Below are 23,196 nucleotides of genomic sequence, written 5' to 3' on the forward strand. Positions count from 1 at the left end.
GAAGTATTAAGCAATATATTATAGATCTTGTAAGCAATATATTATAGAAGTACAGTATTAAGTAATATATTATAGACCTTTAAGCAATAAATTTTAAATTTTTAAACAATAACCTGTGGGAGGGTGGTTCTAATTGAACCTCTTTTCCCACCAGCTTGCGCTATACGAACAAGTGACCCCTTCATTTGAAAGGACAGACTCGTCTTTTTCAAATGCATGATCTTAACCCCTTAACGACACGAGTCGTACAGGGTACGTCGCACACAACCTGGTCTTTAAAGACCAGCGACGTACCCTGTACGACTTTGGGGATTAAAGAGGCTGGAAGCGATCCTGATCGCTTCCAGCCGCTTTACAGTTATTGCAGTGATGCCTCGATATCGAGGCATCCTGCAATAACATTTTTCCCCCATCCGATGCAGAGAGAGCCACTCTGTGGCCCTCTCTGCACCGGCATCGATGGCCGCAATCGTTGGTGGGTGGGAGCTGACGTGGGAGGCGGGTGGGCGGCCATCGATGAAAGGCTGAAGAGAGAGGAGGGCGGGATCGCGGGCGGGGTTGTCGGGAGTGCGCACCGGAGCGCGCGCGTGCACGGGGGGCGGCGGGCGGGCGCGTGCACGGGGAGGGAGCGGGTGGGAACCGCTTCACTACGGAAAAAGACATTGTACAGAAGTGGCAGTAAGGGGGGATAAAATCCCTAATAAAAGTTAATCTAAGGGATCTGGGAGCGGGTGGGGGATTGGTGGGGGGGGGAAGCTACACTACACTACAGAAAAAAGGAAAATAAATAAAAAAAAATTAAAAAAATACATTTTTATTTGCAAACTGGGTACTGGCAGACAGCTGCCAGTACCCAAGATGGCTCCCAGTAAGTTAGAGGTGGAGGGTAGAGAGCTGTTTGGGGGGGATCAGGGAGGTTGGGGGCTAAGGGGGGATCCTACACAGCTGCATATGTAAATATGCTATACAATTTTTTTTTAATTTTTTAAATACACCTTTTATTTTAGTACTGGCAGACTTTCTGCCAGTACTTAAGATGGCGGGGGCAATTGTGGGGTGGGGGAGGGAAGGGAGCTGTTTGGGAGGGATCAGGGGGTGGGATGTGTCAGGTGGGAGGCTGATCTCTACGCTAAAGCTAAAATTAACCCTGCACGCTCCCTACAAATGACCTAATTAACCCCTGCACTGCTGGGCATAATACACGTGTGGTGCGCAGCGGCATTTAGCGGTCTTATAATTACCAAAAAGCAACGCCAAAGCCATATATGTCTGCTATTTCTGAACAAAGGGGATCCCAGAGAAGCATTTACAACCATTTATGCCATAATTGCACAAGTTGTTTGTAAATAATTTCAGTGAGGAACCTAAAGTTTGTGAAAATATTTGGGAAAAAGTGAACAATTTTTTTTATTTGATTGCATTTGGTGGTGAAATGGTGGCATGAAATATACCAAAATGGGCCTACATCAATACTTTGGGATGTCTTCTAAAAAAAAATATATACATGTAAAGGGATATTCAGGGATTCCTGAAAGATATCAGTGTTCCAATGTAACTAGCGCTAATTTTGAAAAAAAAGTGGTTTGGAAATAGCAAAGTGCTACTTGTATTTATGGCCCTATAACTTGCAAAAAAAGCAAAGAACATGTAAACATTGGGTATTTCTAAACTCAGGACAAAATTTAGAAACTATTTAGCATGGGTGTTTTTTGGTGGTTGTAGATGTGTAACAGATTGTGGGGGTCAAAGTTAGAAAAAGTGTGTTTTTTTCAATTTTTTCCTCATATTTTATCATTTTTTTAAAGTAAATGATAAGATATGATAAAAATAATGGTATCTATAGAAAGTCCATTTAATGGCGAGAAAAACGGTATATAATATGTGTGGGTACAGTAAATGAATAAGAGGAAAATTACAGCTAAACACAAACACTGCAGAAATTTAAAAAAAGCCCTGGTCCTTCAGGGAAAGAAATTGAAAAATGGCCGTGTCCTTAAGGGGTTAAAGAAACATGAAAGTCAAAATTAAACTTTCAGGATTTAGACAGGGCATGTAATTTAAACAAACTTTCCAATTTATTTCTATTATCAAATATTCCTCTTTCTCTTGCTATTTTTTCCTGGCACTTATCTCCTTTACATGAAAGCATACGGAGGTAGCATGTGTCTTGAGATCTATACGTATAACATTGTTACAAACATTGTTGTAAACACTCCTGTCTAATAGTTCTCAAGTCTCGTGCACACTTCTGAGGCTACCTCAGTATGCTCACATGGAAAGTATCTACACAGGTAACCAAGAAAAAGTAGTAAAGGTGACAAAGAAAGTAAACTGAAATTAAAAAAAAAGAAAATTCTATGCTCTGTGTGAAACTTATTTATTTAAAGGGACATAAAACCAACCTTTTTTCTTTAGCGATTCACATAGAGCACACAGCTTTAAACAACTTTAGAATTTAGTTTGATTACACATTTTCTTTCATCCATTGATATCTTTTATTTAATACAGGGAGGTTTGCTCAGGAGCGTGCATGTGACTGCAGCACTAAATGGCAGCAGTTTTGTAACAATGCAACAGCACTAGATGGCAGCAGTTTTGTAAGAATGTTATACATATGCAAAAGCACTGACGGCAGCAGTTTTATAATAATGTTATACATATGCAAGAGCGCTAGATGGCAGCAGTTTTATAATAATGTTATACATATGCAAAAGCACTAGATGGCAGCAGTTTTATAAGAATGTCATACATATGCAAGAGCGCTAGATGGCAGCAGTTTTATAATAATGTTAAACATATGCAAGAGCGCTAGATGGCAGCAGTTTTATAATAATGTTATACATATGCAAGAGCGCTAGATGGCAGCAGTTTTAAAATAATGTTATACATATGCAAGATAGATAGATGGCAGCAGTTTTGTAACAATGCAACAGCACTAGATGGCAGCAGTTTTGTAAGAATGTTATACATATGCAAAAGCACTGACGGCAGCAGTTTTATAATAATGTTATACATATGCAAGAGCGCTAGATGGCAGCAGTTTTATAATAATGTTATACATATGCAAGAGCGCTAGATGGCAGCAGTTTTATAATAATGTTAAACATATGCAAGAGCGCTAGATGGCAGCAGTTTTATAATAATGTTATACATATGCAAGATCACTAGATGGCAGCAGTTTTATAATAATGTTATACATATGCAAGATAGATAGATGGCAGCAGTTTTGTAAGAATGTTATACATATGCAAAAGCACTGACGGCAGCAGTTTTATAATAATGTTATACATATGCAAGAGCGCTAGATGGCAGCAGTTTTATAATAATGTTATACATATGCAAGAGCACTAGATGCCAGTAGTTTTGTAACAATGTTATACATATGCAAGAGCACAAGATGGCAGCAGTTTTGTAAGAATGTTATACATATGCAAGAGCACTAGATGGCAGCAGTTTTGTAACAATGTTTTACATATACAAGAGCACTAGATGGCAGCAGTTTTGTAATAATGTTATACATATGCAAGAGCACTGACAGCAGCAGTTTTGTAAGAATGTAATACATATGCTGTACATATGCAAGAGCACTAGTTGGCAGCAGTTTTGTAACAATGTTATACATATGCAAGAGTACTAGATGACAGCAGTTTTGTAAAAATGTTATACATATGCAAGAAAGCTAGATGGCAGCAGTTTCATAACAATGTTATACATATGCAAGAGCGCTAGATGGCAGCAGTTTTGTAATAATGTTATACATATGCAAGAGAACTAGATGGCAGCAGTTTAGTAAAAAAATGTATACTTATGCAAGAGCACTAGATGGCAGCAATTTTGTAAGAACGTTATACATATGCAAGAAAGCTAGCTGGCAGCAGTTTTGTAAGAATGTTATACTTATGCAAGAGTACTAGATGGCAGCAGTTTTGTAAGAATGTTGTACATATGCAAAAGTATTAGATGGCAGCAGTTTTGTAACAACGTTATACATATGAAAGAACACTAGATGGTAGCAGTTTGTAACAATGTTTTACATATGCAAGAGCGCTAGATGGCAGCAGTTTTATAACAATGTTATACATATTCAAGAGCGCTAGATAGCAGCAGTTTTTTAAGAATGTTATACTTATGCAAGAGCACTAGATGGCAGCAGTTTTGTAAGAATGTTTTACATATGCAAGAGCGCTAAATGGCAGCAGTTTTGTAAGAATGTTGTACATATGCAAGAGCACTAGATGGTTGAAGTTTTGTAACAATGTTATACATATGCAAGAGTAATAGATGGTAGCAGTTTTGTAAGAATGTTGTACATATGCAAGAGTATTAGATTGCAGCAGTTTTGTAACAATGTTATACATATGCAAGAACACTAGATGGTAGCAGGTTTGTAACAATGTTATACATATGCAAGAGCACTAGATGTTAGAAGTTTTGTAATAATGTTATACATATGCAAGAGCGCTAGATGGCAGCAGTTTTGTAACAATGTTATACATATGCAAGAGCACTAGATGGCAGCAGTTTTGTAAGAATGTTATACATATGCAAGAGCACTAGATGGCAGCAGTTTTGTAAGAATATTATAAATATGCAAGAGCGCTAAATGGCAGCAGTTTTGTAAGGATGTTGTACATTTGCAAGAGCACCAGATGGCAGCAGTTTTGTAACAATATTATACATATGCAAGAGCTCTAGATGGCAGCAGTTGTGTAAGAATGTTATACATATGCAAAAGCACTAGTTGGCAGCAGTTTTATAACAATGGTATACATATGCAAGAGCACTAGATGGTAGCAGTTTTGTAACAATATTATACATATGCAAGAGCGCTAGATGGTGGCAGTTTTGTAAGAATGTTATACATATGCAAGAACGCTATATGGCAGCAGTTTTGTAAGAATGTTTTACATATGCAAGAGTACTAGATGGCAGCAGTTTTGTAAGAATGTTGTACATATGCAAGAGCACTAGATGGCAGCAGTTTTAAAACAATGTTATACATATGCAAGAACACTAGATGTAGCAGTTTTGTAACAATGTTATACATATGCAAGAGCGCTAGGTGGCAGCAGTTTTGTAAGAATAATATACTTATGCAAGAGCACTAGATGGCAGCAGATTTTTAAGAATGTTATACATGTGCAAGAGCGCTAGATGGCAGAAGTTTTGTACGAATGTAATACATATGCAAAAGCACTAGATGTCAGCAGTTTGGTAACAATGTTATACATATGCAAGAGCGTTAGATGGCAGCAGTTTTGTAAGAATGTTATACATATGCAAGAGCACTAGATGGCAGCAGTTTTGTAAAAATGTTATACTTATGCAAGAGCACTAGATGGCAGCAATTTTTTAAGAACGTTATACATATGCAAAAGCGCTAGATTACAGCGGATTTGCAAGAATGTTATACATATACAAGAGCACTAGATGGCAGCAGTTTTGTCAAAATGTTATACATATGCAAGAGCACTAGATTGCAGCAGTTTTGTAAGAATGTTATACGTATGCAAGAGCACTAGATGGTAGCAGTTTTGTAAGAATGTTATACATATGCAAGAGCACTAGATGGCAGCAACTTTGTAAGAACGTTATACATATGCAAAAGCGCTAGATTGCAGCAGTTTTGCAACAATGTTATACATATGCAAAAGCACTAGATGGCAGAAGTTTTGTAAGAATGTAATACATATGCAAGAGCACTAGATGGCAGCAGTTTGGTAACAATGTTATACTTATGCAAGAGCACTAGATGGCAGCAATTTTGTAAGAATGTTATACATATGCAAAAGCGCTAGATTGCAGCAGTTTTGCAAGAATGTTATACATATGCAAGAGCACTAGGTGGCAGCAGTTTTGTAAGAATGTTATACATATGCAAGAGCACTAGATTTGCAGCAGTTTTGTAAGAATGTTATACATATGCAAGAGCACTAGATGGCAGCAGTTTTGTAAGAATATTATAAATATGCAAGAGCTCTAGATGGCAGCAGTTGTGTAACAATATTATACATATGCAAGAGCTCTAGATGGCAGCAGTTTTGTAACAATGTTATACATATGCAAGAGCGCTATATGGCAGCAGTTTTGTAAGAATGTTTTACATATGCAAGAGTACTAAATGGCAGCAGTTTTGTAAGAATGTTGTACATATGCAAGAGCATTAGATGGCAGCAGTTTTAAAACAATGTTATACATATGCAAGAACACTAGATGGTAGCAGTTTTGTAACAATGTTATACATATGCAAGAACACTAGATGGTAGCAGTTTTGTAACAATGTTATACATATGCAAGAACACTAGATGGTAGCAGTTTAGTAAGAATGTTATACATATGCAAGAGCACTAGATGGCAGCACTATTTCCTGACATGCAGTGCACCAGATATGAGCACATTACCTATCTAGATATCTTTACAACAAAGAATATCATGAGAATTAAGCAAATTTGATAATATTAGTAAATCAAAAACTATCGCCTAGATTTACAGTTTTCTCGGTAAAGACCCGCGTAGATAACGCTGCTTTTTTCCCAGCACACCCTTCAAACAACGCTGGTATTTGTCTGAGTGGCTGCGTTAGGCTCAGATAAGGGAGCGTTGAGCATAATTTAGCTCCACTTCAACCCTCAATACCAGCATTGCCTACGGTAGCGGTAAGCTGGAAAAACGTGCTCGTGCACGATATCCCCATAGCAAACAATGGGGCAGTTTGGGCTGGAAAAAAACCTAACACCTGCAAAAAAGCAGCGTTCAGCTCCTAACGCAGCCCCATTGTTTCCTATGGGGAAACACTTTCTAAGTCTACACCTAACACCCTAACATGAACCCTGAGTCTAAACACCCCTAACCTTACACTTATTAACCCTTAATCTGCCGCCCCCGACATCGTCGCCACCTGCATTATGTTATTAACCCCTTATCTGCTGCTCCGGACATCGCCGCTACCTACATTATCCCTATGAACCCCTAATATACTGCCCCCAACATCGCCGCCACTTATATTATATTTATTACCCCCTAATCTGCCCCCCCAATGTCGCCGCTACCTTACCTACACTTATTAACCCCTTATCTGCCGACCGGACCTCGACGCACCTATAATAAATATATTAACCCCTAAACCGCTGCACTCCCACCTCGCAAACACTATAATAAATTGTATTAACCCCTAATCTGCCCTCCCTAACATCGCCGCCACCTACCTACAATTATTAACCCCTAATCTCCCGCCCGCAACGTTGCCGCTACTATAATAAAGTTATTAACCCCTAAACCTAAGTCTAATAATTTAAATTAAACAAAATAATTTTCCTATTATTAAATAAATTAATCCTATTTAAAACTAAATACTTACCTAGAAAATAAACCCTAATATAGCTACAATATAACTAATAGTTACATTGTAGCTATTTTAGGGTTTATATTTATTTTACAGGCAACTTTGTATTTATTTTAACTAGGTACAATAGCTATTAAATAGTTAATAACTATTTAATAGCTACCTAGTTATAAAAAAGTACAAAATTACCTGTAAAATAAATCCTAACCTAAGTTACAAATACACCTAACACTACACTATCATTAAATTAATTAAATAAATAAACTACAATTAGCTAAACTAAAATACAATTAAATAAACTAAACTATAATACAAAAACCCCCCACTAAATTACAAAAAAAAATTACAGGAAGTTGAAACTAATTACACCTAATCTAAGCCCCCTAATAAAATAAAAAATCCCCCCAAAATAAAAAAATGCCCTACCCTATCCTAAAAGTAATCAGCTCTTTTACCAGCCCTTAAAAGGGCTTTTTGTGGGGCATTGCCCCAAAGTAATCATCTCTTTTACCTGAAAATAAAAATACAATACCCCCCCCAACATAACAACTCACCACCCACATACCCCTACTCTAACCCACCCAAACCCCCCTTAAAAAAAACCTATCGCTAACTCCCTGAAGATCATCCTACCTTGAGTCGTCTTCACCCAGCCGAGTCGAATTCTTCATCCAAGGTGCTCAGAGGAGGTCCTTCATCCGGTAGAAGTCTTCATCCAAGCGGGGCAAGAAGAGGTCCTTCATCCGGGAGAAGTCTTCATCCAGGCGGCGTCTTCAATCTTCATCCATCCGGAGCGGAGACATCTTCAAAGGAGCCGACGCGGAGCCATCCTCTTCAACCGACCACTTCCCGACGAATTAAGGTTCCTTTAAGGGACGTCATCCAAGATGGCATCCCTTCAATTCCGATTGGCTGATAGGATTCTATCAGCCAATCGGAATTAAGGTAGGAAAAATCTGATTGGCTGATGCTATCAGCCAATCAGATTGAAGTTCAATCCGATTGGCTGATGCAATCAGCCAATCGTATTGAGCTCGCATTCTATTGGCTGATTGGAACAGCCAATAGAATGCAAGCTCAATACGATTGGCTGGGTTTGGGTGGGTTTGAGTAGGGGTATGTGGGTGGTGGGTTGTAATGTTGGGGGGGTATTGTATTTTTATTTTCAGGTAAAAGAGCTGATTACTTTGGGGCAATGCCCTGCAAAAAGCCCTTTTAAGGGCTGGTAAAAGAGCTGATTACTTTTGTAATTTAGGATAGGGTAGGGCATTTTTTTATTTTGGGGGGATTTTTTATTTTATTAGGGGGCTTAGATTAGGTGTAATTAGTTTAAACTTCCTGTAATTTTTTTTATTTTTTGTAATTTAGTGTGTTTTTTTTTTGTATTATAGTTTAATTTAATTGTATTTTAGTTTAGCTAATTGTAGTTTATTTATTTAATTAATGTAATGATAGTGTAGTGTTAGGTGTATTTGTAACTTAGGTTAGGATTTATTTTACAGGTAATTTTGTACTTATTTTAACTAGGTAGCTATTAAATAGTTATTAACTATTTAATAGCTATTGTACCTAGTTAAAATAAATACAAAGTTGCCTGTAAAATAAATATAAATCCTAAAATAGCTACAATGTAACTATTAGTTATATTGTAGCTATATTAGGGTTTATTTTCTAGGTAAGTATTTCGTTTTAAATAGGATTAATTTATTTAATAATAGGAATATTATTTTGTATAATTTAAATTATATTTATGTTAGGGGGTGTTAGGGTTAGACTTAGGTTTAGGGGTTAATAACTTTATTATAGTAGCGGCGACGTTGCGGGCGGGAGATTAGGGGTTAATAATTGTAGGTAGGTGGCGGCGATGTTAGGGAGGGCAGATTAGGGGTTAATAATATTTATTATAGTGTTTGCGAGGCGGGAGTGCAGCGGTTTAGGGGTTAATACATTTATTATAGTGGCGGCGAGGTCCGGTCGGCAGATTAGGGGTTAATAATTGTAGTTAGGTAGCGGTGACGTTGGGGGGGCAGATTAGGGGTTAATAAATATAATATAGGTGGCGGCAATGTTAGGGGCAGCAGATTAGGGGTTCATAGGTATAATGTAGGTGGCGGCGGTGTCCAGTCGGCAGATTAGGGGTTAAATTTTTTTATTATAGTGGCGGCGATGTGGGGGGGGCCTCGGTTTAGGGGTACATAGGTAGTTTATGGGTGTTAGTGTACTTTGTAGCACAGTAGTTAAGAGCTTTATATTCACGCGTTAGCACATAAAGCTCTTAACTACTGACTTTTTTTGTCGGTAGGAGTCTTGTCGGTAGAGGCTCTACCGCTCACTTCTTCCAAGACTCCAAATACCGGCGTTAGGCAGATCCCATAGAAAAGATAGGATACGCAATTGGCGTAAGGGGATCTGCGGTAGCCTGGAGTCGCGGTAAGGAAGTGAGCGTTAGACCCTTTCCTGGCTGACTCTAATACCAGTGGGCGGTAAAAAGCAGCGTTAGGACCCCTTAACGCTGCTTTTGACGGCTAATGCCAAACTCTAAATCTAGCCGTATGTTCTGTCTGAATAAGACAAGAAAATGTTTCCGTGTTATGTCCTTTTAACTGTGACTTCCATTTCCCTATAAACATATGTTGCTTATGATTAAAAATTGTGTTGGTCTCACACTGCTAATTGATGCAAAACGCTTTAACCTGGAAATGCTGCAATTTAAATAGCTGGTTTATTGCAATTTGCAACAATTAGAAGAAGACACAGATTCCCGACACGTGAACACTCCTGAGCATACCAACTTGCTTTTCAACAAACGATACCAAAAGAAAGAAGAATATTTGATAATAGAAGTAAATTAGAAAGTTGTTTAAAATGACATGTTATCTCTCAATCATGAAAGAAAAAAATTGGGTTTCACGTCCCTTCAATATTCCTGTCTATAGTACATGTACTTTAAATGGACAGTCTACTTGATAATTTTTATTGTTTAAAAAGATAGATAATCCCTTTATTACCATTCGAAAGTTTTGCACAACCAACACTGTTATATTATTACACTTTTTACCTCTGTGATTACCTTGTATCTAAGCCTCTGCAGACTGCTCCTTATCTCAGTTATATTAATATACTTTTACCTCTGTGATTACCTTGTATCTAAGCCTCTGCCGACTGCTCCCTTATCTCAGTTATATTAATATACTTTTTACCTCTGTGATTACCTTGTATCTAACCCTCTGCAGACTGCTCCTTATCTCAGTTATATTAATATACTTTTTACCTCTGTGATTACCTTGTATCTAAGCCTCTGCAGACTGCCCCTTATCTCAGTTATATTAATATACTTTTTACCTCTGTGATTACCTTGTATCTAATCCTCTGCAGACTGCTCCTTATCTCAGTTATATTAATATACTTTTTACCTCTGTGATTACCTTGTATCTAAGCCTCTGCCGACTGCCCCGTATCTCACTTCTTTTGACAGACTTGCATTTTAGCCAATCAGTGCCCTCTAATAAGTAACTCCACTGGAGTGAGCACAATGTTATCTATATGGCACACATGAACTAGCGCTAGCTAGCTGTGAAAAAAAGTCAAAATGAACTGAGATAAGAGGTGGCCTTCAACATAAACTATTCTATAAAAATGTATGATGTCCTTTAATTCCAGCCTGGGAAACTGCGACATAATGACAGAGAAAAACCAAACATGGCCGAGCTATTTTATAATTAAAGGTATTACTGACCTCCCGGAACTCCAGACACCTATTTTCTTCTTGGTTTTTTTGCTTTACATTATCATCTTTGGTGGCAACATGACTATTCTATCTCTCATTTGCTTGGATTCTCAGCTACAAACACCTATGTACTTTTTCCTCGGTAACTTATCCGTGCTGGATATCTGCTACACCACGGTTACTATGCATAAGATGCTGATAACGTACATATCAGGAAATAAGAGTATTTCATTTTCAGGATGTATTGCCCAAATGTATTTCTATGTTGCACTATTATGTTGTGAGTTTATGTTATTAACCGCTATGAGCTACGATCGCTATGTGGCTATCTGCAACCCATTGCGCTACACAACTATAATGAATCCTAGGGTCTGTGCTCTGTTGACTTCTGTATGTTGGTCATTGGCGTTTACAGAAGTTGGACCAGCAGTTTATATAATTTATGATATACACTGTTTCCGATCTAGTGACGTTAACCATTTTTTCTGCGATCTACTGGCTGTAATGAAACTTCTTTGTAATAATGCATCAAGCATGGAGCACTTGATCTATACTGAGTCAGTGTTTGTAGGATTTATTCCATGTTCTCTTACTGTTCTCTCTTATACCTACATTATAAAATCAATATTGAAAATACGCACCGCAACTGGAAGACGCAAAGCTTTCTACACGTGTTCATCACACCTGACAGTTGTCTTTATTCTCTATGTGACCATATTTTGTCTCTATATGAGACCAACCTCTATGTTCACCTTGGACTCCGATAAACTGATTTCACTCTTGTACACAACGCTAACGCCAATGCTGAACCCGATTATTTATAGTTTAAAGAATAAAGATGTCAAATCAGCTTTTTGGAAAAGGCTACATAGTCATAAAAATGTGTTAAACAGACCAAAATTGTTTCATTCAAGTATTCTGCGTATTTAAATTCTAAGTGCCAATATGAAAGACAAAATTTAGTGTGTGTGTAAAACTAACAAATTAAAACCTAACATTTAAAGTGTACCTTCCTGTAAATAAAAAAAAACAATCTTAGTTTTGTTTTTATTTTTTAATTTATTCATGAATTTAAAGAGACATTGGATTTAGCTGCTAAGGGAGCAGAGATTGAGGGATTTAAATCCCCTTTCCTCACCCAGCTACCTTGCAGCTACACTAGCCACACCCCATTTGTGACATCAACACACATGACACAGCAAAGGGTGATTCATTTAAAAAATGTTAAGACTGATATGTTATTCTATATCAAGATAACAGAAGTGTCTTCTAATTACAAGATGAGTGTCTGATGTTAACTATTCCCCTTTAAAGGGACAGTATACTGTAAAATTGTTTTTCCCTTAAAGTGTTTCCAATTGCTTTTTTTACCAACTGCAGAGTATAAAATGTATGCAAATTAGCTTTTTTAAGGTCTATTTGTGTATATGAAATAGTTGTTTTTTTTGTGTTTTGAAGCCACAACCTAATAAAATGGGCTGAGCTTGTAGGTATTATCATATCTCATTACTTTATCACACTGTGTATATATACATGTGTATTTATCTTATATCTATCTGTAAACCAAAGACCAATACTTGCAGAAAACAATGGAACATTAACATTTTATTACCTTATCTCTTCTATATCCAACTGGGAGGGTAATTTCTTCTGCTGGCTGTGTTTACACAGCTTATCTATAGTTTGGACCTAAGGCCAAAATCTTTCAGAATACCACAGGCTAAATCAACTTTTTCAAATGCCAATATTAGGGTAAAGGAAATACTTGTAAACAATTTAATTCACTCCAGCAGGTAAAGTGGATCATTGGGAACAAATTAAAGGGGAGAAAATGTTTAAATAAACCGTCCCTTTAATGATTTGAAGGTATTAAAGGGAACAGTGACAGCTTACAGAATACATGAAGCAGTACTAGAGAGCACACATTTATTGACTCAAATATCTAAAATAAAATAAACATAGCCCAATTAACAATTTAGACTTATTTGACAATTTAATATATCTACAAAACTTTATACATGCAACCCCTGCTGTCTCCTATAGGGGGAGACTCACCTAAACACAAAGTAATCAGATACAAACATGTCTGAAAATTGGGAAACAAATGACCATGACCCCTCAGCTGTGCAGTTATATATAACTGTTACTCTATTAACCATTAGGGAAGTGCATTTTTTTTATTCTGCATTTGTTAGTGGAACAAATGGCAAAAAATGGTCTGCAGCATTTGGCTCATTTTGGTGCTGGATTTATTAAAGTAAAAGAGCCACACGCAAATATCTGTATTTGCATGCAATTTTTTCTCGAATAAATACAGCATCAAAATTAGCAGAATTTGGGTGATGGGGAAACCAGATATGGACTCCTTGCCCAGTGTGCTTAGAGGAATGTGGCTGCACCTCACTGACGAGGCCCAAGGAGGCCGAAACGATCATCTGGGGTTGTCATGTTCCTTGTTCAGAGGAGAATTGCCTGGTATTTCGGGGCTGGACTGACCTTACTTGGCATGATCAGACTGATATACTACAGGAGAGTTTTCCTCTGAGAAAAGCACACTGGTCTAAAAGAGGCTGCTCCTGGGTGGTAAATTGCCATAGAACTAGCTGATGAGCTGTTGCTCATTCCTGGTAGAGCGCTTCTTTCTTTGTATGCAAATTAAGATAACCCTAGGGAGGTCTCCCTATGGATGATGGGGGAAACCAGACGTGGACTCCTTGCCCAGTGTGCTTAGAGCAATGTGGCTGCACCTCACTGATGAGGCCGAAACGATCATCTGGGGTTGTCATGTTCCTTGTACAGAGGAGAATTGCCTGGTATTTCGGGGCTGGACTGACCTTACTTGGCGGAATCAGACTGATATACTACAGGAGAGTTTTCCTCTGTGAAAAGCACACTGGTCTAAAAGAGGCTGCTCCTGGGTGGTAAATGGCCATAGAACTAGCTGATGAGCTGTTGTTCCTTCCTGGTAGAGTGCTTCTCTCTTTGTCTACCTGCTTCATCCCTGCAAACCCCCAAAAAATGCTTCCTTACCGAAATTTAAATAACTTGGATCTCCCAGACTTTTCTGCTCAACTTAAACCTCTACTCTCTAACATTCCATCCCTCTCTTGCCCAGACACCAAACAGGCCCGCTGTCTTCCACGGACTGCTGAACGTCAATGGAGAAAATCATGCACCAGCGCTGACTTCCTGCATTATAAATTCATCCTCGGGTCATAGAACTCTGCCCTCAACCTGGCTAAACAAGTCTATTTCTCCTCCCTTGTGTTAACTCACACATCACCCCGGAAGGCTGTTCTCAACCTTTAACTGTCTTCTACATCCGCATGCACCTCCGCCCACTACCAAACTCACTGCTCAGATTATTGCTGATTACTTGAAAAATAAAATCGACACAATTAGCAAAGATACCTCTCCCTCCAATATCACTTATACGCTGATGATTATCTATCTTTCCTCTCCTGATATCTCTCCCTCTTTACTCAAACAGATTAGCAACTGTCTCTTTGCAACTTTCCTCTTGGATGTCCTCGCACTAACTCCAACTCAATCTGTCTAAAACGAAGTTGCTTCTTATCCCCCGCTTCTGCGAGACATCTGACACCTGACATTTCCCTTACAGTTGGAGACTCTATTCTCAACACATCAATCTATAAAGCACTCAACTCTCCGAAGCAGGGCCCTCTACCTCCGGTACTAGATTTGTTTAGTTTATGTTTTTGTATCTTATCAAAAATCCTTGTCATTGTTATCAAAAATCCTTGTCATTGTGCACCCCTTTCTCTGTACACAGCGCTACATAATTTTACAATGCTATATAAATAAATTAAAATAATAATTGTCATAAACATAGAAGTCAAATGTATTTTGCTCAACGGGAGGGACAGTGTCATTCAGTGTTTCAGTGCATGTGAAACTAAACAACTTTTTATAATTAGAGTTCATTATATCCCTCAAGAGAATAAAGATAGTTACATTTCATGTAAATCCACCATCAAATAAAACTTCTAAAAAGTTTCATAAAGTCTTCAAGTTGACCCTATAGATTCTGTTACTCTTGAGCTCTATGATGTTTGGGGGTGGGCAGCAGATACACATATTTTTTTTTATCAATTCAGACACTGAAAATAGTTTGTTAAACATTTTTTTATGAATTTTGATTGCTAGGTAACCATTTACTTAAATAAATAAAACAAAAATTATCTAAATTATTAGAGCATTTTTATTGCATTATTGCTTGCACATACAGTTATGTTCAGCTCCAAAAGCAGCAATACACTACTGGGACCTAGCTGAATACACCTTTTGAGCCAATAAGGAGAGGCATATGCATGTGGCCTACCCATCATAAGCTAGCTCAATCAACAGAGCAATAATGAAATATGATCTAACCCATTTTTTTGCACTTTTTTCTCGATTTAATGAATAACATAAAATTTGTTTTTGTGTATGACAAAAAAACATCAATGTATGAATGTTCACACACCTATTGTTTGCAGAGGAAAAACAGCTTCCAGCTTTAAAATATTAAAGGAACAGTAAAGTCAAAATTCATTTTTTATTATTCTAACAGAGCATGTCATTTTAAACAATTTTCCACATTTGTGGAAATATAATTAGCTGAATGGTGACTGCACATATATTTCAGAAACAGAGGAAGCACAAGGACCTCAGTGAAATTAAAACTTAGATTTTATTCTCAAAAACATATAAGTATAAAATGCACAGAGGGACTTGCTAAACAAGAGTCCCTTAGTTAGTGTTTTGACTACACGCCGTGTTCTTAGCTGCACATATATGACTCTTTTGACTGACTCACCTGATGTATTCATTTAGCTCCCTGTAGTGCATTGTTGCTTCTTCCACAAAGGATAACAATAGAATGAAGCAATGTAGATAACAGAATTACATTGGAAAGTGTGGGTGCTTCTTTTAAATGGCATGCTCTGTCTGAATCATGAAAGAAACAATTGGGTATTTAGATCTCTTTAAACATTAATTTGTATCAGTTTTGTGAAATGTGGTTTAATTTTTTTTTACCATAGTCAAAACACTAGGTTAAAGTAATTCCTTTCATGTCTGATGAGATCTGAATGATGTAAAATATTTCCCACATTCAGAGCATTAGAGTCTTCTCTCTTGTATGTATTTTCTGGTGCTTAGTGAGAGATGATTTAGCTGTAAAATATTTACCACATTCAGAACATAAAAATGGTTTCTCTCCTGTGTGGACTTTGTGATGGTGTAAAAGAGTGGATTTATCTTTAAAACATTTACCACATTCAGAACATGAATATGGTTTCTCTCCTGTATGGATTTTTGCATGCTTACAGAGCTTTGACTGAGATGTAAAACATTTTCCACAATCTAAACATGAATACGGTGTTTCTCCTGTATGGATTCTCTGGTGTGTAATAAGAGTTGATTTAACAGTAAAACATTCCCCACACTCAGAACATGAAAAGGGTTTTTCTCCTGTATGAATTCTCTCATGTGTACTGAGATGTGCTTGACAGGTAAACCATTTCTCACATTCAACACAAGAAAAAATTCCCTCTCGAGTGTGGAACCTCTGGTGTTTAGTAAGCGTTGATTTAATCGTAAAACATTTGCCACATTCTAAACATGGAAATGGTTTCTCTCCTTTGTGAGTTTTCTGATGTGCATTAAAAGAAGATTTAAACGTAAAACGTTTGCCACATTCAGGACATGAAAAGGGTTTTTCACCTGTATGGATTTTAAGATGTTCAACAAGATGTGATTTATCAGTAAAATATTTTCCACATTCAGAACATGAAAATGGCTTCTCTCTTTTATGGATTCTCCTATGGTGTCGAATAAGACTTGATTTTGTTGTAAAAGATTTTCCACATTCAGAACATAATTCTTTAACACCTGTATGAATTTTCTGGTGTTTAAGGAGAGATTTTCTTTTAGTAAATCTTTTTCCACATTCAGAACATAAAAATTGATTCTCTCCTGTATGAATTTGAGTTAAACAAGAATTTTTTTTCTGCCGTTTCCCATGGGTTTCTAATCTCATTGATCCTTCTGTTGGAAAGAAATACAAAAGTAAAGTAATTAAAGTAAAATTCCCTTTACAAATCCTCTTTAATACAGGTTGTATTTATAAAAAAGAATGCCAAGTAAACTGAAAATAAAACCTTTTAAAAAAAAAAAAAAAAAACTAATTTAACATGATCAGTTATAACCTTGGAGACTTTTTTAAAGTTTCTTCCGTATTGTTTATTACTATATCCTCATGCAAATAGTTCCTTTGTTTTGATTGTTTTAAAGCAAAAATAATGTCTGAAGACCTGATAGCCTTACACAATTCACTTTAATAAGTTACTGTGAATATTTAATGGATACATTCTCTGTCTAAAGCCATAACACCACACCTCTTGCCCCACTTTCCAGACACCCATGTACTTTAATTACAAAATTTAAGACATTTAAGGCTAGTGGTAGACACATGTGGAGTTTGATAGTCTCTGATAATCATCTCTAGTACCATAGGGTAATCTGATATAATCCTTAGTATTAATACATTACAGGAAGGTGCCCCCACTGGATCAACATACATTTAACTGCTATAGTTTTATAATGATACTGACCTACCTTGACTAATTTGGTTCTACAAAACTGAGAAAAAAAATTAGATTTATACTTACCAGGAAATACATTTCTTCACTTTTGTAATATAACTATATGAAAGCCTACACTATATTTTTAATTCCTTCCAAATTGCTTGTGGAGTTTCTTGAGTGATCACAACGCAAAATGGATCTGTGTGATAAAAACCTTTGTCCACAAATGCCTTGTTTAACTCAAACGTTCCCCAAAAGACCTTTTCTTGTGTAAAAAGAGATATGAAACAATTCTCAAAAAATTCAAATTGCTTTGTTCCCATGGTTTTCAACAAAGAATACCACGAGAACAAAGTAAATTTGATGATAAAGGTAAATTGGAAAGTTGTTTAAAAGTGCATGCCCTTTCTGAATAATGAAAGAATAATTTTGATTAGACTGTCCATTTAATGTGGTCTCCAGATTTTCCAACTCCCAAAACTTATCCAGAAAATGTCAACAAAACACATTATATTTATTAGCGTATTACTCACCTTCAGAATTTAAGTGAATCTTCCCTTGGCTGATCTTGTGGACACCGACCACATACGGCTCCTCTCCCCTCTCGATCTTTGAGACAAGTGATGGTTTCACAAGAAAATTTCCTGGATAGACATATTGTATTCGCGAATCAATGACATTTGTATTTGCAAGTAACAAATAATGAATAAAAGTAGAATGTGCTTTTGAATGTTTTTCTTATTGTTTATTAACCCCTTGAGTGCTAATGAAGGTCACAGATTTTCCTACTCTGGTGCTAATGACGGCTCAGAGCCGTCACTAGCACTCTCCCAACTTGAGGGAGATCTGGGGGCTCCCACCCGCTCCTACCCCGGCGATCGATGCTGCATAATCACAGGCATCGCCAGGGCTTCCCGTTTTGCGTGGTGACGTCATGCGCAATAACATGATGACGTCACTGCGCAACTTTATTTAACATTAACAATGTTAAATATAGGAGCAGGGGGCATGCTGCTTAGAAGCCTGTTTCTCAGGCATCTAAGCAGCTACAGACCCCCAAGACCCACCGTTGGAAAGGTAATCGCCTAACCTTTCCAACAGTGTAAGTCTTGGGGATCTGAAATAAATAAAAAAAAAGTAAAAAATATATATTTTTAAAAATATTAAATAAAAAACCCTTTAAAAAAGCCTTAGCACCCAGGTGGGAAAGTGCTTAGCACTCAAAGGGTTGGGATAAGAAACCCAAAAAAAATGTTTTGTGAATCAGACAGAACATACCATTTTAAACAAGTTTCCAATTTACTTCTATTATCATATTTGCTTCGTTCCCATAATATTCTTTGTTGAAGAGCTACCTAGGTAGATGTCTGGAGCACTACCTGGCAGGAAATAGTTCTGCCATCTAGTGCTCTTGCAAATGGATAACATTCTTGCAAAACGGCTGCCATATAGTGCTCTAGAAATTGGCCGGCTCCAAATCATACGTCTCTTTCTTTTCAACAAAAGATACCAAGAGAACAAAGAAAAATTGATGAAAGAAGTCTATTAGAAATGTGTTTAAAATAACAGGCTCTTTCTGATTCATGAAAGAAAATGTTGGGTTCCATATCCCTTTAAATACAAACAATAAACATGAAGATGCATCTTTTAAGCTATTTGTAAACTAAACTAGTGACATAAAATGTATCTGAAGCAAAACTATGAATTATTGACATGGATTGAAAATTCCTGTAACAGGATAAAATTCATGTAGTACTATATTTATCCTGCAGATGGCATAAATACAGTTTCCTATAAAATAATGAAAACAAAGTAGCTTATAATAAAGTTATTTACTTTGCTTGCTTTTTCTTTGAAATACCTTACGGCTAGATTACGAGTTGCGCGTTAGGGTTAAAAAGCAGCGTTTTAATGCCCGCTGGTATTACGAGTCTTGAAATGACAGGCTCACCGCTCACTTTTTTGGCCAGACTCGGAAATACCGCAAATCCACTTACTTCAATTGCGTATCCTATTTTTTCAATGGGACTTGCATAGCGCCGGTATTACGAGTCTAACCAAAAGTGAGTGGTAGTGAGTGGTAGACCCTCTCCTGTCAAGACTGGTACCACATTTAAAAGTCAGTAGTTAAGAGTTTTACACTACAAAGCCGTAGCATAAAACTATTAACTAAAGTGCTAAAAAGTACACTAACACCCATAAACTACCTATTAACCCCTAAACCGAGGCCCCCTCACATCGCAAACACTCAAATAAATATTTTAACCCCTAATGTGCCGAACCGGACATCGCCGCCACTATAATAAATATATCAACCCCTAAATCTCCGCACTCCCGCATCGCAAACACTAGTTAAATATTATTAACCCCTAATCTGCCTGCCCTAACATCGCTGACACCTACCTACATTTATTAACTCCTAATCTGCTGCCCCCAACGTCGCTGCCACTATATTAAATGTATTAACCCCTAAACCTAAGTCTAACCCTAAACCTAACACCCCCTAACTGAAATATAATTTTAATAAATCTAAATAAAATTACTATCATTAACTAAATTATTCCTATTTAAAACTAAATACTTACCTGTAAAATAAACCCTAAGATAGCTACAATATAACTAATAATTACATTGTATCTAGTTTAGGGTTTATTTTTATTTTACAGGCAACTTTGTATTTATTTTAACTAGGTACAAAAATTATTAAATAGTTATTAACAATTTAATAACTACCTAGCTAAAATAAAGACAAATTTACCTGTAAAATAAAACCTAACCTATGTTACAATTACACCTAACAATACACTATAATTAAATTAATTACCTAAACTAAATACAATTAATTACAATTTTAAAAACTTATCTAAAGTACGAAAAAAAACCCCCACTAAATTACAGAAAATAAAATAATTACAAGAATTTTAAACTAATTACACCTACTCTAATCCCCCCTAACAAAATAAAAAAGCCCCCCAAAATAAAAAAGCCCTACCCTACACTAAATTACAAATAGCCCTTAAAAGGGCCTTTTGCAGGGCATTGCCCCAAAGTAATCAGCTCTTTTACCTGTAAAAAAAAATTACAAATACCCCCCCCCCCCCAACATTAAAACCCACCACCCACACTTCATCCATCCGGCGCGGAGCGGCTCCATCTTCAAAACATCCGACGCAGAGCATCCTCTTCAAACGACGTCCAACTGAAGAATGAAGGTTCCTTTAAATGACGTCATCCAAGATGGCGTCCCTTCAATTCCAATTGGCTGATAGAATTAAGGTAGAAAAAATCCTATTGGCTGATGCAATTATATTGTAGTGTTAGGTGTAATTGTAACATAGGTTAGGTTTTATTTTACAGGTAAATTTGTCTTTATTTTAACTAGGTAGTTATTAAATAGTTAATAACTATTGTACCTAGTTAAAATAAATACAAAGTTGCCTGTAAAATAAAAATAAACCCTAAGATAGCTACAATGTAACTATTAGTTATATTGTAGCTATCTTAGGGTTTATTTTACAGGTAAGTATTTAGTTTTAAATAGGAAAAATGTAGTTAATGATAGTAATTTTATTTAGATTTATTAAAATTATATTTCAGTTAGGGGGGTTAGGTTTAGGGTTAGACTTAGGTTTAGGGGTTAATACATTGGGGGTGGCAGATTAGGGGTTAATAAATATAATGTAGGTTCGGCGATGTTGGGGCATCAGATTAGGGGTTCATAAGTATAATGTAGTTGGCGGCGGTGTCCAGAGCAGCAGATTAGGGGTTAATAATATAATGCAGGTGTCGGCGATGTCGGGGGCGGCAGATTAGGGGTTAATAAATGTAAGATTAGGGGTGTTTAGACTCGGGGTTCATGTTAGGGTGTTAGGTGTAGACATAAAAAGTATTTCCCCATAGGAATCGATGGGGCTGCGTTAGGATCTTTACGCTGCTTTTTTGCAGGCGTTAAGTTTTTTTTCAGCCGTCTCTCCCCCATTGATTCCTATGGGGAAATCCTGCACGAGCACGTTTAGCCAGCTCACCACTACCATAAGCAGCGCTGGTATTAAGGTGAGATGTGGAGCTCTCCGCTCACTTTTCTGTGGCTAACGCCAGGTTTGTAAGAACCCGTAATACCAGCGCTGTCTGTAGGTGAGCGGTGAGCATAAACTGCTCGTTAGCATCGCACCCCTGTTAACGCAAAACTCATAATCTAGGTGTTAGTTTTTTATAATATATGTGCTTGTCCCACACTCAGAAAGTCAATTACTTTAGCATAAGTATGCTGCAAAAAACTGTAGTTTGCCTGAATTATCTACATAATGCACAGTCATTGCTTAGAATAGTGGAATAATTCATCACAGCTAGTCCTAACTGGCTACAGTTAAGGTAGATGAGATCAATATATTTATTAGAGTTTTCAATATTTTTTTTTATCATTCAATAATAAAGTGACAGCTTCAAATGGATTTTGTATAGTTTACTGTTCTTAAGTGTTGGTATATTCTATACATGTTTAAAAAAATCATTGCTTTATTGGCTGCTTAACCCCTAAAGACTCACTGGTCTTTTAATGGGGCTTGTGTTTATGATAGGACGGCTCTCGCCACCAGTGGTTAGACCGTGCTATAATATTACTCCTGCAGAAGGGAGGGAGGTTATAATAGTGCAGTCTCGCTGCTGGCATTAAGATCCGCAATATTACTGGCCAAAAAAACCTTAATGATCAGCGATGTACAGGATATGTCCTGGTTGTTAAGGGGTTAAGCTCCAAATTTGAATTGAGTAGCATGGGGATTAAATATAAGAGCACATTTATGAAGATTAATACATTTTTGCTGGATTATATGTTTTTTTTCTCTTCCTTAAATATTAAAAGGGACAATGTTTTCAGTAAAGCAGATGCTAGGAGGTTTTTGTATTCAAATCTGCTGCAGGAATGCCCCTTCAAATTGACTGGGATCTCCCCTACTCAACCCACCAGGAAGGTTAATGTCTGCTGCATCTTGTTTACAAAGCTTTTAAGCATTCATTACTGCTAATTTTCAGATGGGGATACAACAGGCAAAATCAGTTGTTCCAAATGTCAAAATAAAGGTAAATGAGTGTTTGTAAACAATGCAATACACTCCAACAGGTAAAATGGCCCTTTGGGAAGGCATTGTCCTTACGTGACAATATAATGCAAAAAATTATGGCCAATCAGCAGTGGCATTTACAGGGGAACACTGCCCCCCATTGTGCCCCCTCCAACTGTGATTATCCCACTTGTACAAGATTCCACCAACTCTGACCCCTCCCACAAAGTGCTCAGCCCCACCCATGAAATGACCAATCCTGCCTCTCCTTTTACTACCCCTCCTACAAAACACCAGTGGACCTCTGAGAAGTGCTTCCCCCAATAATTAATTTCTGGAGATGCCATTGCCTCTCAGCCAATCAGAAATGGCATCCACAAATTGCTGCCAACCACTGGTAGTTTCTTGCTTTGGAGCTGCAATGCATAGTTATGTTGAATAAATTAGAACATGTGATATTTACTTTATAACGACTCA

General features: G+C 37.1%; 1 protein-coding gene across 2 annotated transcripts in view; it reads right to left on the bottom strand.

Moving 5' to 3' along the window:
• Positions 1-15,268: 15,268 nt before the first annotated feature.
• LOC128667191 (gastrula zinc finger protein XlCGF8.2DB) overlaps positions 15,269-23,196 on the bottom strand; it is a 40,519-nt gene continuing 32,591 nt past the window's right edge. For both annotated transcript variants that reach the window (XM_053722120.1, XM_053722121.1), the window contains 2 exons: positions 18,193-18,303; positions 15,269-17,120 (listed from right to left, as the gene is read on the bottom strand). In XM_053722120.1, coding sequence (XP_053578095.1) covers positions 16,186-17,120; positions 18,193-18,303 — 1,046 coding nt within the window. In that variant the 3' untranslated portion in view covers positions 15,269-16,185. The remainder of the gene's footprint in view (positions 17,121-18,192; positions 18,304-23,196) is intronic.

The sequence above is a fragment of the Bombina bombina genome, chromosome 7 (assembly GCF_027579735.1).
Source record: "Bombina bombina isolate aBomBom1 chromosome 7, aBomBom1.pri, whole genome shotgun sequence".
NCBI lineage: Eukaryota > Metazoa > Chordata > Amphibia > Anura > Bombinatoridae > Bombina > Bombina bombina.